We start from the raw sequence: 17,233 nt of genomic DNA on the forward strand, positions 1-17,233 counted from the left end.
GCAGGCAGTTTACTCTGGGCACCTCTGTGCACCTTTCATCCAAGCTACTCAATACTGCCCCTGCAGCCATAAGAAGTTAATAACCATCGCCCGGTTTCCCGATAGCGATGGAACTCGAGCGTTTTTTTAACGATTCAGCATTTCAATAACGGCCGACGAACTCTCACGCGTTTCCCAAAACACTTTCCATACGCACGTCGTTAGAGCGTGTGTCTCTACTGGTTTGAAAGAAAGGCAGTGATGCTCTCGGTTCTCCGTTTTTAAAATCTTTCCTTAACATTTAGATACTGATCATGGATCAGCTCCTCGTGAGAAAATCATCACCTATGGCAAATATTGAGGCGGCTTATTTTAATGCTTAGGCTATGCACTAAAGCAAGTATTTGACCCATTGTGCATATGTTAGGCCTACATATCAAGAAATTGGTGCAATTAGCAAAATAATACTCAATTGATTGAACATAAAATTGATTTCAATATCATTTTAAATATATAGGCCAATGCAAGCTACTGTATTTTAATGCCGTCGTCACGGTTTTCATTTGAAGCATATGTTTACCCTTTGCTTGTTTATAACAAATTGCTAAGACAATAGAAAAGTTGTCAGGCTCTATAGACCTCTATATGAGGGACTGTATCTAACAGACCACCACTTGATGTAATGTTGGGCACCGACTGACCAAACATTGTTTTATGAAATATTTATGTTTCTCAATGACATTGCTAAATAAAGGTTTAAGGAACTGGTCAGGCACCACATTATTAATAATAAAGCAAAGCTTGCTTTCATATAGTAGTAAACAAGCTTGAAAAGGTAGTGGAATGGGATCAAATTGTATTTCATTGGTCACATGCACGTGATTAGCAGACGTTATTGCGAGTGTAGCAAAATGCTTGATTAGTGTGATGTGTGAAGGATCCAATACTTTAACTTCTATGTGGTATAAATGACGTTATTTTGGGAGCACCTCTAAGAGAATGAATTGGGCTGTTTTGAGAAGGTTTGAATCCTATGCAACCTTTAGGATTCCAATCTAGCCAAGCCAAAAAGAGTTGACCTGTCAGGCAATCTGCAAATCTGTGACTCAAAACCACCAGATATTTGCAATAAAAACGAATGATCTAAAACAAAAATGTTAGTTCCAAAAACAATTTTAAAAAACTTTTTAAAATAACTAAATATGTAACAACTTACAGGCACTCTCTGTCTAGAGTACACTGCTGCCAGGGCGTCATGGCAACTACCTAATTGAATTCAAAATGTTGTGTCTCAACACAACCTCTGTGTGGAATGTGGTCTAAACTACAACGTATGCGAATAGGCAGAAAATAATTATGGAGTTTACACTTTTTTTAAAGATAAATGACGTTAAAGATTAAATGAATTTGTAAGCTTTTAAATGATACCTTTTTGACAACTTTTCTTTTGTTGACTACTTTCTGACTACTTCTTTCATAGGCAAACATGTTTTAAATCTAAACGTATGCTGTCAAAAAGTAATTGAATTTTAAATTGATTGACCCCTGTACTTAGTTTTAAGTGGGTTTAAAAGGGATTGTACACCACAAGTAACGGTGGGTTCTTCTAAGTGCTGTCAGACTGACCCCCTCTCAACCCCTCGCCCCTCCACCCAGGGTGGGCCTGTGACTGGAACACTGTCTGATGAATATGTTGTTGGTGTCGTCCACCCCCACCCCCCCCCTCTTTTCTTACTCTTATTTTGTCAGACCATATTGCATTGATCATTGAGCTGCTGGGGCAAGTCCCACGCAAACTCATAACGGCTGGGAAATATTCCAAGGATTTTTTCACCAAAAAAGGTAAAGTTTTTAAATGAAGACCTGTCACCCCGTTGTTGTAAATGCCAACATTGGTGCGTGTAGTTCATAGTGACGTTTAAAAAAAAATCTGGATGTTCCTCTATGCTCAATAGTAGTCTGTTAAATCACAATCACAGGTTTACTGCTGAATGACGGTCTTAAATTCTATGCGTAGCAAGAGAATAAAGAATGTTTTAATGACAGTCTTGGGTGTGTGTGTCATTGTATTGTTATGTCCCCCTGTCATGGTGGTGTGATGAGAAACCCCGTCTGACTGACCTACCTAACCCTGCTCTCTTTCTGAGACTGACTGTGTCTAACCCTGCTCTCTTTCTGAGACTGTCTGTGTCTAACCCTGCTCTCTTTCTGAGACTGACTGTGTCTAACCCTGCTCTCTTTCTGAGACTGACTGTGTCTAACCCTGCTCTCTTTCTGAGACTGACTCTGTGTCTAACCCTGCTCTCTTTCTGAGACTGACTCTGTGTCTAACCCTGCTCTCTTTCTGAGACTGACTCTGTGTCTAACCCTGCTCTCTTTCTGAGACTGACTCTGTGTCTAACCCTGCTCTCTTTCTGAGACTGACTCTGTGTCTAACCCTGCTCTCTTTCTGAGACTGACTCTGTGTCTAACCCTGCTCTCTTTCTGAGACTGACTCTGTGTCTAACCCTGCTCTCTTTCTGAGACTGACTCTGTGTCTAACCCTGCTCTCTTTCTGAGACTGACTCTGTGTCTAACCCTGCTCTCTTTCTGAGACTGACTCTGTGTCTAACCCTGCTCTCTTTCTGAGACTGACTCTGTGTCTAACCCTGCTCTCTTTCTGAGACTGACTCTGTGTCTAACCCTGCTCTCTTTCTGAGACTGACTCTGTGTCTAACCCTGCTCTCTTTCTGAGACTGACTCTGTGTCTAACCCTGCTCTCTTTCTGAGACTGACTCTGTGTCTAACCCTGCTCTCTTTCTGAGACTGACTCTGTGTCTAACCCTGCTCTCTTTCTGAGACTGACTCTGTGTCTAACCCTGCTCTCTTTCTGAGACTGACTCTGTGTCTAACCCTGCTCTCTTTCTGAGACTGACTCTGTGTCTAACCCTGCTCTCTTTCTGAGACTGACTCTGTGTCTAACCCTGCTCTCTTTCTGAGACTGACTCTGTGTCTAACCCTGCTCTCTTTCTGAGACTGACTCTGTGTCTAACCCTGCTCTCTTTCTGAGACTGACTCTGTGTCTAACCCTGCTCTCTTTCTGAGACTGACTCTGTGTCTAACCCTGCTCTCTTTCTGAGACTGACTCTGTGTCTAACCCTGCTCTCTTTCTGAGACTGACTCTGTGTCTAACCCTGCTCTCTTTCTGAGACTGACTCTGTGTCTAACCCTGCTCTCTTTCTGAGACTGACTCTGTGTCTAACCCTGCTCTCTTTCTGAGACTGACTGTGCTGTCTCTGTATCTAACCCTGCTCCTTCCTAGGTGACCTGAAGCACATCACCAAGCTGAAGCCATGGGGGTTACTAGAGGTGCTGCAGGATAAGTATGAGTGGCCCAAAGAGGAGACTGATTGTTTCGCCGACTTCCTCCTCCCCATGCTGGAGCTGGTACCAGAGAAGAGGGCCACGGCCGCAGACTGCCTGCGCCACCCCTGGATCGCCCCCCAGTGACAGCCTCCAGTACTGCAAATCAAAATGCCTGTTCAGTAGGCAAACATTGGAATGTTGCAGATAACTGTCATGACGTGAGGTGACATGATTCCCTTTTCTACATGTCATAGAGGCATTAATGTTTCTATCAGAACATTCCAGAACGTTTTGTCCTGCTGAATGCACCCCCTTGGCCTGTATTGCCCTCCCCAATGGAGCCTTCCAACCACTGCAATGTAAAACCATGTGGCCATGTTCAGGAGGATGTAAAGTTACTGAACCTTCAGATGTATGGCGTTGAACAGAGATACGATCATCTGTCAAATAGAATAGGGAATTGGGTCCACTTTATTCATTCAATTTCTATCTTCAATGTTGCGTTATTTTTTTTTTTTTTTGTCATTTAGCAGACACGCTTATCCAGAGCAACTAAGTGTCTGCTAAATGAGTGAAAAGTAAAATGAGCGTTTCATTTTCCTAAATACACCCCTGGATGTATTCCCTCTAGTGGTCATCTCTGGTCACTGCGGTGCAAATTAAACCCCTCACAAGAGACTTGTTGCAACAGAGCACTTTCCAATTCAACCATATCTGAGATGACTTATTTATTTCTGTTTTTTGATTTGTTTTGTTACATTGTGTTCTTATTATCATCATCAAGGAGTGTCTGTAAGCTTTTATTTGTTTTCTTTGTACTGATTCTGTTTAAGTAAGCCAGTAGGCAACATTGGTTTATGGTCATTTTGGCAGTCCAGAATTCTGTGCTCCCGTACACTACTCACTTGTAAGAGGACTTGTCTTTGTAATTGTTGTTATTGTGACTCACCATCTTGTTTCGTTTTATACTTGCACAAGACCTGGAAAAGATCAATGAACTGCCCTTCACTTTTGTAGTCCTGTTTCCGTTAAATAACTTGATACCACTAGTTTTCTTTCCTCTGATAAATGTCATTGATGTCTGTCTGTGTTACACCTTCACCCGTAAGGCATTTGTGTTTTGTATTACGCGTACTATTAGGAAGTTGCACATAATGCAGATGAACGGACTCGTAGGCTTCACTCTACTCTCTTTTCTGACTGAACTATTTGTAGGTCGTCACCACCCGTAAATACAACGAAGGACTGTCTTGCTATTTTTAGATCAGCCAGTAAAAACCATATTACCTGACAATGTTCAGAATCTGTTATAATACTAACTTTTCATATATTCACTTTCAGCCAATGGGAGACTAGTTTTGTGGGTTTAATTAAGTAATATGTTCATAACACCAGCCGAAAGAAGAGAAATTGTGAGAAGATATATAAAATGTGTGTATATATATATAAATAACTACCAAGGAATTTGCCTTTCTGTATATTACAGCCGTGTACAGTTTTTAACAAATCCTAGTGTGTGGCTGAAATGGCACCCTTTTCCCTATGTAGTGCCCTATGAAATAGGGTGCCATTTAGGGTGCACCCTACTATGTCTGGGTAGTATTGTGTCAATAAAGCATATGGAAGAAGTGTGCAAGCTCTTTTGTGTGGAAGTCCATCAGCTGTTAATGTCTCTTATTTGTCCGTAAGATGAGGTGTTGTAATGGTCAGGGGCTCATTTTTAAATGTCTAAATGATTTCCTCAGGTTCCTCTTCATTTCAATACTGTAGTGATGTCCTAAGTAAATGTTTTCACCTCTGAGTTATTGGGGTCTACTGGAAGAGAAGGCCATTTACAGTTGAAGTCGGAAGTTTATGTACATTTAGGTTGGAGTCATTAAAACTTGTTTTTCAACCGCTCCGTGAATTTCTTGTTAAACTATAGTTGTATCAAGTCGGTTAGGACATCTACTTTCTGCATGACACAAGTAATTTTTCCAACGATTGTTTACAGACATATTTCACTTATAATTCACTGTATCACATTTCCAGTGGGTCAGAAGTTTACATACACTAAGATGACTGTGCCTTTAAACAGCTTGGAAAATTCCAGAAAATTGTCATGGCTTTAGAATCTTCTGATAGGCTAATTGACATCATTTGAGTCAATTGGAGGTGTACCTGTGGATGTATTTCAAGGCCTACCTTCAAACTCAGTGCCTCTTTGCTTGAGATCATGGGAAAATCTAAATAAATCAGCCACAAAAGATTGTAGACCACAAGTCTGGTTCATCCTTGGGAGCAATTTTCAAACGCCTGAAGATACCACGTTCACCTGTACAAACAATAGTACGCAAGTATAAACACCATGGGACCACGCAGCCATCATACCGCTCAGGAAGGAGATGCGTTCTGTCTCTTAGAGATGAATGTACTTTGGTGCGAAAAGTGCAAATCAATCCCAGAACAACAGAAAAGGACCTTGTGAAGATGCTGGAGAAAATAGGTACAAAAGTATCTATATCCACAGTAAAACAAGTCCTATATTGACATAACCTGAAAGGCCGCTCAGCAAGGAAGAAGCCACTGCTCCAAAACCGCCATAAAAAGCCAGACTACGGTTTACAGCTGCAGATGGGGACAAAGATTGTACTTTTTGGAGAAATGGCCTCTGGTCTGATGAAACAAAAATAGAACTGTTTGGGCATAATGACCATCGCTATGTTTGGAGGAAAAAGGGGGATGCTTGCACGCCGAAGAACACCATCCCAACCGTGAAGCACGGGGGGTGGCAGCATCATGTTGTGGGGGTGCTTTGCTGCAGGAGGGACTGGTGCACTTCACAAAATAGATGGCATCATGAGGGAGGAAAATTATGTGGATATATTGAAGCAACATCTCAAGACATCGGTCAGGAAGTTAAAGCTTGGTCGCAAATGGGTCTCCCAAATGGACAATGACGCCAAGCATACTTCTAAAGTTGTGGCATAATGGCTTAAGGACAACAAAGCCAAGGTATTGGAGTGGCCATCACAAAGCCCTGACCTCAAACCTATAGAACATTTGTGGGCAGAACTGAAAAAGCGTGTGCGAGCAATGAGGCCTACAAACCTGACTCAGTTACACCAGCTCTGTCAGGAGCAATGGGCCAAAATTCACCCAACTTATTGTGGGAAGCTTGTGGAAGGCTACACAAAACATTTGACCCAAGGTAAACAATTTCAAGGCAATGCTACCTAATACTAATTGAGTGTATGTAAACGTCTGACCCACTGGGAATGTGATGAAAGAAATTAAAGCTGAAATAAGTAATTCTCTACTATTATTCTGACATTTCACATTCTTAAAATAAAGTGGTGAACCTAACAGACCTAAGACAGGGAATTTTTATTAGGATTAAATGTCAGGAATTGTGAAAAACTGCGTTTAAATGTATTTGGCTAAGGTGTATGTAAACTTCCGACTTCAACTGTGCATCAAGCTCCGTCTCGCCAGTCAGGGTTAATCACACAGATTTTAAATGTCAATTTAAGACACTATAAAATTGTATACCACCCCACACCGTACAATAAAACAAAAGGTCTTCATATTATCAGTTCTGCAATGCCTCTTGTCAAGCTTGATTCTTTGCCCAACTACTGTTGATGGGACAGTTTTTCATGAGAAGCACAATGAACTTACCAAGGAACAGAAAACTTTAGAATTTCATTCAGAAAGTAAAATGTGTATTGACGATTGTACACTTATTGTTTACAGAGAACATTTAATTCATCCAAAATATTACAATAAAACTTTAATTACCAAGGCTCAAAAGAGGGCAAAACACCACATGAAAACAGGGTGCTGTTGGGGACAGTACAGTCTAAAGAACTGCCCTCTAGCATAATGAGTCATAAAACATGTTTTTGGAGGAAAGGACACATTTGTGTATATTGTAACAACACTAGCCGTGGAGGCCTTGCCGTATCCCTGGCCTGATAATCATGAGTGCTAGAATGATGCATTGTTCTTCCATCTCTTCTTACTCCAGTGCCTCATTGCTTTTCTGGAATGGAAACAGGATGAATGAAAATTAGATAAATAAAAAAAATAGGGAGATGTCCTGAGATAATCCCAGTGTCCCACACTCCAAGCCATTTACTCTTCTGTATCCCTCATGCTACAACCCCCCCCCCCCCCAATTTGTTTTTAAATTAATCCCTCACACAACAAATATCACCTAATTTGATTCTCTCACCTTGCCCCTCCACTTCGAAGTCATCCGGCAGCAGTTTGTCCTGTCTGTTACCCAGTGTGAAGGCTAGGAAGGCCAGGATGAGAGAGTCCAAGACACAGATCATAGCCAGGATGTAGGCCCACCTCACTGTACAGTTCCCCAGGGTGTACTTGCCTGTCCGCTCGCCACACATCCTCTTCACCTCCGGGGCGTCCCAGCCGTCAGGGTAGATCATACAGCCCATCACCATCAGGATGGCTGGGGAGGGAGGGACGGACAGGCAGACATTACCGTTAGGGTTATCAGGTGTGCCAAACTCATTTTCACCGTGGGCCGCATTCGGTTTTCACCGTGGTCCGGAGGACCGCAAATATTCACCGTCAAAATTCGTTAAAAATACTGTAATTCTCTATCCATCACTTTTTGAATTTTTGATGCTCCCTGACTGTTTAGCTTTTGTTTTGATGACTGTTATCTAGCTGGACAGAGTGAAGAGACTAAATGACTGTTATCATGCTGGACAGAGTGAAGAGACTATAAATGACTGTTATCAAGCGGGACAGAGTGAAGAGATTGTAAATGACTGTTATCAAGCTGGACAGAGTGAAGAGACTATAAATGACTGTTATCTAGCTGGACAGAGTGAAGAGACTAAATGACTGTTATCATGCTGGACAGAGTGAAGAGACTATAAATGACTTATCAAGCGGGACAGAGTGAAGAGATTGTAAATGACTGTTATCAAGCTGGTCAGAGTGAAGAGACTATAAATGACTGTTATCAAGCTGGACAGAGTGAAGAGACTAAATGACTGTTATCTAGCTGGACAGAGTGAAGAGACTATAAATGACTGTTATCAAGCTGGACAGAGTGAAGAGACTGTAAATGTAGGTCCATAATAAATTATAGAGTTTCAATTTTTTTTTCATTTCAATGTTGATTGAGATCGTTTTTACTTAAAGAACTATAATTCTAAAATATAATGTACAAAACATTGGACACTGAGTGACAGACACATCTCAACATCAACTGTTCAGAGGAGACTGTGTGAATCAGGCCTTGAATTGCTGCAAAGAAACCACTACTAAAGGACACAAATAAGAATAGACTTGCTTGAAACACGAGCAATGGACATTAGACCGGTGGAAATCTGTCCTTTGGTCTGATGAGTCCAAATTTGAGATTTTTGGTTCCAACCGCCGTGTCTTTGAGAGACGCAGAGTAGGTGAGCGGATTATCTACGCATGTGTGGTTTCCGCCGAGAAGCATGGAGGAGGAGGTGTAATGGTGGGTGCTTTGCTGGTGACACTGTCTGTGATTTATTTAGAATTCAAGGCACACTTAACCAGCATGGCTACCACAGCATTCTGCCGCGATACACCATCCCATCTGGTTTGCGCTTAGTGGGACTATCATTTTGTTTTTCAACGGGACAATGACCCAACACACCTCCAGGCTGTGTAAGGGCTATTTGACCAAGAAGGAGAGTGATGGAGTGCTGCATCAGATGGCCTGGACTCCACAATCACCCGCCTTCAACCCATTTGAGATGATTTGGGATGAGTTTGAATGCAGAGTGAAGGAAAAGCAGCCAACAAGTGCTCAGCATATGTGGCAACTCCTTCAAGACTTTTGGAAAAGCATTCCTCATGAAGCTTGTTGAGAGAATGCCAAGAGTGTGCAAAGCTGTCGTCAAGGAAAAGGGTGGCTACTTTGAAGAATCTAAAATATAGTTTGATTTGTTTAACACTTTTCGCTATTATTCTATAATGTAGAAAATAGTAAAAATAAAAAAAATCCCTTGAATGAGTAGATGTGTCCAAACCTTTGACTGGTACTGTATATACACTACCCTTCAAAAGTGTGGGGTCACTTAGAAATGCAATAAAGCAATAAACTGGCCTTTTTTAGGCTAGTTGAGTATGTGGAGCATCAGCATTTGTGGGTTCGATTACAGGCTCAAAATGGCCAGAAACAAAGACCTTTCTTCTGAAACTCATCAGTCTATTCTTGTTCTGAGAAATGAAGGCTATTCCATGCGAGAAATTGCCAAAAAACTGAAGATCTCGTACAACGCTGTGTACTACTCCTTTCACAGAACAGCGCAAACTGGCTCTAACCAGAATAGAAAGAGGAGTGGGAGGCCCCGGTGCACAACTGAGCAAGAGGACATTAGAGTGTAATAATGATAATTACAACAATACTGAATGAACACTTATTTTAACTTAATATAATACATAAATAAATCTATTTAGTGTCAAATAAATAATGAAACATGCTCAATTTGGTTTACATAATGCACAAACACAGTGTTGGAGAAGAAAGTAAAAGTGCAATATGTGCCATGTAAAAAAGCTAACATTTAAGTTCCTTGCTCAGAACATATGAAAGCTGGTGGTTCAATATTCCCAGTTAAGAAGTTTTAGGTTGTAGTTATTATAGGAATTATGACGAGTCCACTAATTCTCTAAATACCATTTGTATTTCATATACCTTTGACTATTGGATGTTCTTATAGGCACTATAGTATTGCCAGCCTAATCTCGGGAGTTGATAGGCTTGAAGTCATAAACAGCGCTGTGCTTCAAGCATTGCTGAGAGCTGCTGGCAAACGCAGTAAAGTTTGAATGAATGCTTACGAGCCTGCTGCTGCCTACCACCGCTCAGTCAGACTGCTCTATCAAATATCAAATCATAGACTTAACTATATTATAATAAACACAGAAAAACAAGCCTTAGGTCATTAATATGGTCAAATCCGGAAACTATCATTTTGAAAACAAAACATTTATTCTTTCAGTGAAATACGTTCCGTATTATATCTAGCGGGTGGCATCCATCAGTCTAAATATTGCACAACCTTCAATGTTATGTCATAATTATGTAAAATTCTGGCAAATTAGTTCGCAACGAGCCAGGAGGCCCAAACTGCTGCATATACCCTGACTCTGTGTGCAATGAACGCAAGAGAAGTGACACAATTTCCCTAGTTAATATTGCCTGCTAACATTAATTTATTTTAACTAAATATGCAGGTTTAAAAAACATACTTCTGTGTATTGATATAAAGAAAGGCATTGATGTTGATGGTTAGGTACATTCGTGCAACGATTGTGCTTTTGTTAAATCACCCGTTTGGCGAAGTAGGCTGTGATTCGATGATAAATTAACAGGCACCGCATCGATTATATGCAACGCAGGACAAGCTAGATAAACTAGTAATATCATCAACCATGTGTAGTTAACTAGTGATTATGTGAAGATTGATTGTTTTTTATAAGATAAGTTTAATGCTAACTAGCAACTTACCTTACCTCCTTGCTGCACTCGTGTAACAGGTGGTCAGCCTGCCACGCAGTTTCCTCGTGGAATGCAATGTAATTGGACATAATCGGCATCCAAAAATGCTGATTACCGATTGTTATGAAAACTTGAAATCGTCCCTAATTAATCGGCCATGCCGTGTCGACCTCTACTTGTGAGGCGTCTGTTTCTCAAACTAGACACTCTAATGTACTTGTCCTCTTGCTCAGTTGTGCACCGGGGCCTCCCACTCCTCTTTCTATTCTGGTTAGAGCCAGTTTGCGCTGTTCTGTGAAGGGAGTAGTACACAGCGTTGTACGAGATCTTCAGTTTCTTGGAAATTTCTCACATGGAATAGCCTTCATTTCTCAGAACAAGAATAGACTGACGAGTTTCAGAAGAAAGTTCTTTGTTTCTGGCCATTTTGAGCCTGTAATCAACCCCACAAATGCTGATGCTCCAGATACTCAACTAGTCTAAAGAAGGCCCGTTTTATTGCTTCTTTAATCAGAACAACAGTTTTCAGCTGTGCTAACATAATTACAAAAGGGGTTTCTAATGATCAATTAGCCTTTTAAATGATAAACTTGGATTAGCTAACACAACATGCCATTGGAACACAGGAGTGATGGTTGCTGATAATGGGCCTCTGTACGCCTATGTATATATTCCATTTTAAAAATCAGCTGTTTCCAGCTACCATAGTCATTTACAACATTAACAAAGTCTACACTGTATTTCTGATCAATTTTATGTTATTTTAATGGACAAAAAAAAATGCTTTTCTTTAAATAACAAGGACATTTCTAAGTGACCCCAAACTTTTGAACAGTATTGTATATATATGTTGTTCTTTTACTCAAAAGACCCGCGGGATGTCTTGAATGAGTTTGACACGTGGGTTAGACAGTCAGATATGCAGACAGGGAGCTTCTTAGCCGTCAGGGTAGATCATACAGCCCATCAGGATGGCTGGGGACAGACCAAGGATATACACTGGCCTTGGAGACGTCAATATGTATTTGGACAGTAAAGCTAAACATTTTAATTTGTTTCCATACTCCAACATTTTGGATTTGAGATCAAATGTTCCTATTGGTCAGAATGTAATCTGAAACACAACCAAAATAAACTGCAAATGCATCCACGTTTGTGGAGTCACAAGCTTGATGTAATCATTAAGTACAAGGAATATGGAACCAAATACTACTCTTTTGACTACTTTATTACACTGTAAGTGAATTTGTCCAAATACTTATGACTTCTTCAAATAGGGGGGGACTAGATACATAAAGTGTTTTTATTTCTAAACGATTTAACAGATATGTATGAAAAAAATCCTCAAAATAAAAGGTGACATTCTGTACTGTCGCCTCATATGAAACATTTGATCTCAAATCCAAAATGCTTGAGTATAGAGACACATTTACAATTTACTGTCTGAATACATATGGAGGTGAATGTATAGCAATACAGTGAATGATTGAGTGAATATGTACTGTATGTCTGTTTGTGAGACAGACGGACGGACGGACGGACGGACGGACGGACGGACGGACGGACGGACGGACGGACGGACGGACGGACGGACACAGTGGAGACTATCCACAATGGTTGTGCCAATAATACCTGATGTATCATAACTGTTGTGTCAAAAGCCTTGTACATCAGTTGTAAAACCTGAGTATGTACGGAGCCTTTCGTATAGATATAGACTTGTACTAAGAGACAAAACATTACATGTATCATGTCACATGTAATCCATCTACCCCTTGAAGGTAGGCGTGAACGTAGGTGTCAGAATCTGGACTCAAACAGAATCCCTTCGGGCTGGCGTCCACAGAGTTGTTATCATCTGCTGACAATAGCACTGGACCCAAGCCACCTCTGAAAGAGGAGAGATGTCACTGGGGAGTCACTGACTATACACGATAGGTTTGTCACCTCTCCTGGACAACGGGGATGACAACTACAACCAGGGGCCGGTATGACTGTACATACCGTATGACTGTTTGTGAGCCAAGGTTGCCTAGAGGCTGGATGAAGAGGTGGACCAGCAAGGGCATTTTGAATACAATATACATTAAAATGTACAGGTTAGTTAGGTTAGAGAATGTCTTCTAATCTCACCTGATGCAAACTGCATCCACCCACAGATCTTGTAGACGCTCCCGGTGTTGCAAAACCAGAACAGAGTGAAACAGACCATACAGCCCACTATCAGCAGCATGGATGTACCCACGAAGAAGAGGGCTGTTCTAAAGGCTGGGGACGGGATGGACGCAAAGTCCAAGGCACTTCCTTTATGAAGGAGGAGGAGGAGCAGGTTGAGGGGGAGGAAGAGAAGAAGATTACTGCAATGATCTCTGATGTCCAATGAAAAAAAAACTCCGAAAGACATACAGAATAGGCTACACATACAGAGAGGTTGGAGCAGAGGATGACATCATATTATTAGTATAGGATCTCTGTGGGTTACAGAGGCTAAAGCAGAGGATGACATCATATTATTAGTATAGGATCTCTGTGGGTTGGAGAGGCTGGAGCAGAGGGCAGTCATACTAGTATTAGTATAGGATCTCTGTGGGTTGGAGAGGCTGGAGCAGAGGGCAGTCATACTACTATTAGTATAGGATCTCTGTGGGTTGGAGAGGCTGGAGCAGAGGGCAGTCATACTACTATTAGTATAGGATCTCTGTGGGTTGGAGAGGCTGGAGCAGAGGGCAGTCATACTACTATTAGTATAGGATCTCTGTGGGTTGGAGAGGCTGGAGCAGAGGGCAGTCATACTACTATTAGTATAGGATCTCTGTGGGTTGGAGAGGCTGGAGCAGAGGGCAGTCATACTACTATTAGTATAGGATCTCTGTGGGTTGGAGAGGCTGGAGCAGAGGGCAGTCATACTACTATTAGTATAGGATCTCTGTGGGTTGGAGAGGCTGGAGCAGAGGGCAGTCATACTACTATTAGTATAGGATCTCTGTGGGTTGGAGAGGCTGGAGCAGAGGGCAGTCATACTACTATTAGTATAGGATCTCTGTGGGTTGGAGAGGCTGGAGCAGAGGGCAGTCATACTACTATTAGTATAGGATCTCTGTGGGTTGGAGAGGCTGGAGCAGAGGGCAGCCATACTACTATTAGTATAGGATCTCTGTGGGTTAGAGAGGCTGGAGCAGAGGGCAGCCATACTACTATTAGTATAGGATCTCTGTGGGTTGGAGAGGCTGGAGCAGAGGGCAGCCATACTACTATTAGTATAGGATCTCTGTGGGTTGGAGAGGCTGGAGCAGAGGGCAGTCATACTACTATTAGTATAGGATCTCTGTGGGTTAGAGAGGCTGGAGCACAGGGCAGTCATACTACTATTAGTATAGGATCTCTGTGGGTTGGAGAGGCTGGAGCAGAGGGCAGCCATACTACTATTAGTATAGGATCTCTGTGGGTTAGAGAGGCTGGAGCAGAGGGCAGTCATACTACTATTAGTATAGGATCTATGTGGGTTAGAGAGGCTGGAGCAGAGGGCAGTCATACTAGTATTAGTATAGGATCTCTGTGGGTTGGAGAGGCTGGAGCAGAGGGCAGTCATACTACTATTAGTATAGGATCTCTGTGGGTTGGAGAGGCTGGAGCAGAGGGCAGTCATACTACTATTAGTATAGGATCTCTGTGGGTTGGAGAGGCTGGAGCAGAGGGCAGTCATACTACTATTAGTATAGGATCTCTGTGGGTTGGAGAGGCTGGAGCAGAGGGCAGTCATACTACTATTAGTATAGGATCTCTGTGGGTTGGAGAGGCTGGAGCAGAGGGCAGTCATACTACTATTAGTATAGGATCTCTGTGGGTTGGAGAGGCTGGAGCAGAGGGCAGCCATACTACTATTAGTATAGGATCTCTGTGGGTTGGAGAGGCTGGAGCAGAGGGCAGTCATACTACTATTAGTATAGGATCTCTGTGGGTTGGAGAGGCTGGAGCAGAGGGCAGCCATACTACTATTAGTATAGGATCTCTGTGGGTTAGAGAGGCCGGAGCAGAGGGCAGTCATACTACTATTAGTATAGGATCTCTGTGGGTTGGAGAGGCCGGAGCAGAGGGCAGTCATACTACTATTAGTATAGGATCTCTGTGGGTTAGAGAGGCCGGAGCAGAGGGCAGCCATACTACTATTAGTATAGGATCTCTGTGGGTTGGAGAGGCTGGAGCAGAGGGCAGTCATACTACTATTAGTATAGGATCTCTGTGGGTTGGAGAGGCTGGAGCAGAGGGCAGTCATACTACTATTAGTATAGGATCTCTGTGGGTTAGAGAGGCTGGAGCAGAGGGCAGTCATACTACTATTAGTATAGGATCTCTGTGGGTTGGAGAGGCTGGAGCAGAGGGCAGTCATACTACTATTAGTATAGGATCTCTGTGGGTTGGAGAGGCTGGAGCAGAGGGCAGCCATACTACTAGTAGTATAGGATCTCTGTGGGTTGGAGAGGCTGGAGCAGAGGGCAGCCATACTACTATTAGTATAGGATCTCTGTGGGTTGGAGAGGCTAAAGCAGAGGGCAGCCATACTACTATTAGTATAGGATCTCTGTGGGTTGGAGAGGCTGGAGCAGAGGGCAGTCATACTACTATTAGTATAGGATCTCTGTGGGTTGGAGAGGCTGGAGCAGAGGGCAGCCATACTACTATTAGTATAGGATCTCTGTGGGTTGGAGAGGCTGGAGCAGAGGGCAGCCATACTACTATTAGTATAGGATCTCTGTGGGTTGGAGAGGCTGGAGCAGAGGGCAGTCATACTACTATTAGTATAGGATCTCTGTGGGTTAGAGAGGCTGGAGCAGAGGGCAGTCATACTACTATTAGTATAGGATCTCTGTGGGTTGGAGAGGCTGGAGCAGAGGGCAGCCATACTACTATTAGTATAGGATCTCTGTGGGTTGGAGAGGCTGGAGCAGAGGGCAGTCATACTACTATTAGTATAGGATCTCTGTGGGTTGGAGAGGCTGGAGCAGAGGGCAGCCATACTACTATTAGTATAGGATCTCTGTGGGTTAGAGAGGCCGGAGCAGAGGGCAGTCATACTACTATTAGTATAGGATCTCTGTGGGTTGGAGAGGCTGGAGCAGAGGGCAGTCATACTACTATTAGTATAGGATCTCTGTGGGTTAGAGAGGCTGGAGCAGAGGGCAGTCATACTACTATTAGTATAGGATCTCTGTGGGTTGGAGAGGCTGGAGCAGAGGGCAGTCATACTACTATTAGTATAGGATCTCTGTGGGTTGGAGAGGCTGGAGCAGAGGGCAGTCATACTACGCCCATTAAGCAGTTTAGTGATTATTACAATGGTTCAAAGGGATGCGTTTTTTCATTCTCATCACAGTTTTTACTCTGTACTGAAGAATGAACTGCTGACATTGTGTCAACGGTGGACTAATGAACAAAATACTAAAAGATAGTTATTGTGTAAAGTGACCCTATTAAAGGGGCAATCTGCTGTTGAAACAATTACAAAGTGTCTCCCTGGCACTGTTTCGGTAAAAATCGGCTGGATGGGACTGGAGAAATTTTAACACTCTCAAATGTATAGACAGAGCTATGGATGCAAGGACTGACCATCCATGATATCAAAATAATATTTGTAACCATACTTTGAGGCTATACAGTGATTGATTACATGTACTTTGTTTACAAACATTTGGAGTAAAACAATCTTATAGTTTGGGTTCTGATGAGGTACAATAGTTTAACTAAGCTTAACTAAGCTCATAAGTTATATTCAAGAATCATCGGGTTCATATCACTTATTTTTATGTCCAAAAATAGATGTAGTAACTGCAGATTGGCCCTTTAAGTGCCTTGCCTTTACAGATGAGCTCAGAGGTCAGCGCGTTGCCGATACAGTAGTGAAACAGGCCGAAGTATCCGGCCTGCGGGGTGTTGACGCTGTCCCCGATCCAGTACGGTTGGATGAACACCACTATTTCTATGATGGAAAAACAGATGGTGAATATCGCCCACAGGACGCCGACGGCTCGCGCGTTCCTGACGTAGTTGGTGTGATAGATTTTGGCCGCCTCCTGCGCAGGGAGCATTTTCTCACTTTTTGATTTGGTCTCAACTTTCTCTGTTGTTGACATCTTGTTGACGAGGAAATATCAGTTTGAGTTTCTCTTCAATGCCAACTTGTTTTCAGTGAACGCTCCGTTTGTTCGTCTGCCAGACACTTCCAAGGATCCAGATTAACTTGTCATATAAAATTATAATTGAATGTATAAAAGGAAGATTTAAGTCCACAAAACAAATCTTTTCTAATACAAGACCCACTGAGCGCTCAGGTCATTGTCTTTGTTTTACTTCGCCTTGAAGTCCGTGAGAAGATCAGTGCGAAGTCCGTGAGAAGATCAGTGCTCTGTAGCAGCCGAC

The 17,233-nt window shown here is 42.4% G+C and overlaps 2 protein-coding genes across 3 annotated transcripts in view; one reads left to right on the top strand and one right to left on the bottom strand.

Annotated features, from left to right (window-relative positions):
• The window catches only part of LOC120040731 (SRSF protein kinase 1-like), a 33,607-nt gene extending 28,643 nt beyond the window's left edge, over window positions 1-4,964 (top strand). For both annotated transcript variants that reach the window (XM_038985777.1, XM_038985778.1), the window contains 2 exons: window positions 1,729-1,821; window positions 3,281-4,964. In XM_038985777.1, the coding sequence (XP_038841705.1) occupies window positions 1,729-1,821; window positions 3,281-3,468 (281 nt within the window). In that variant the 3' untranslated portion in view covers window positions 3,469-4,964. The remainder of the gene's footprint in view (window positions 1-1,728; window positions 1,822-3,280) is intronic.
• Window positions 4,965-7,337: 2,373 nt separating this feature from the next.
• Window positions 7,338-16,902, bottom strand: LOC120040739 (LHFPL tetraspan subfamily member 5 protein-like). Its single transcript, XM_038985787.1, has 4 exons — window positions 16,671-16,902; window positions 12,953-13,123; window positions 7,541-7,777; window positions 7,338-7,348 (listed from the first exon to the last, which is right to left on the bottom strand). The coding sequence occupies exons 1-4, from the start codon at window positions 16,900-16,902 to the stop codon at window positions 7,338-7,340; spliced, it is 651 nt and encodes a 216-aa protein (XP_038841715.1).
• Between the last annotated feature and the right edge of the window lie 331 nt (window positions 16,903-17,233).

This window comes from Salvelinus namaycush, unplaced genomic scaffold (assembly GCF_016432855.1).
Source record: "Salvelinus namaycush isolate Seneca unplaced genomic scaffold, SaNama_1.0 Scaffold377, whole genome shotgun sequence".
Lineage (NCBI taxonomy): Eukaryota > Metazoa > Chordata > Actinopteri > Salmoniformes > Salmonidae > Salvelinus > Salvelinus namaycush.

Bases quoted from the DNA above. Each gene is read 5' to 3' on its own strand.
- LOC120040739 (XM_038985787.1), bottom strand. From the start codon at position 16,902: ATGCTCCCTGCGCAGGAGGCGGCCAAAATCTATCACACCAACTACGTC. The intron at 13,124-16,670 runs GCAAGGCACTTA...TCCTTCATAAAG, and splicing joins CTCTGAGCTCATCTGTAAAG to GAAGTGCCTTGGACTTTGCG. The intron at 7,778-12,952 runs GTGAGATTAGAA...CTCCCTCCCCAG, and splicing joins GTGGATGCAGTTTGCATCAG to CCATCCTGATGGTGATGGGC.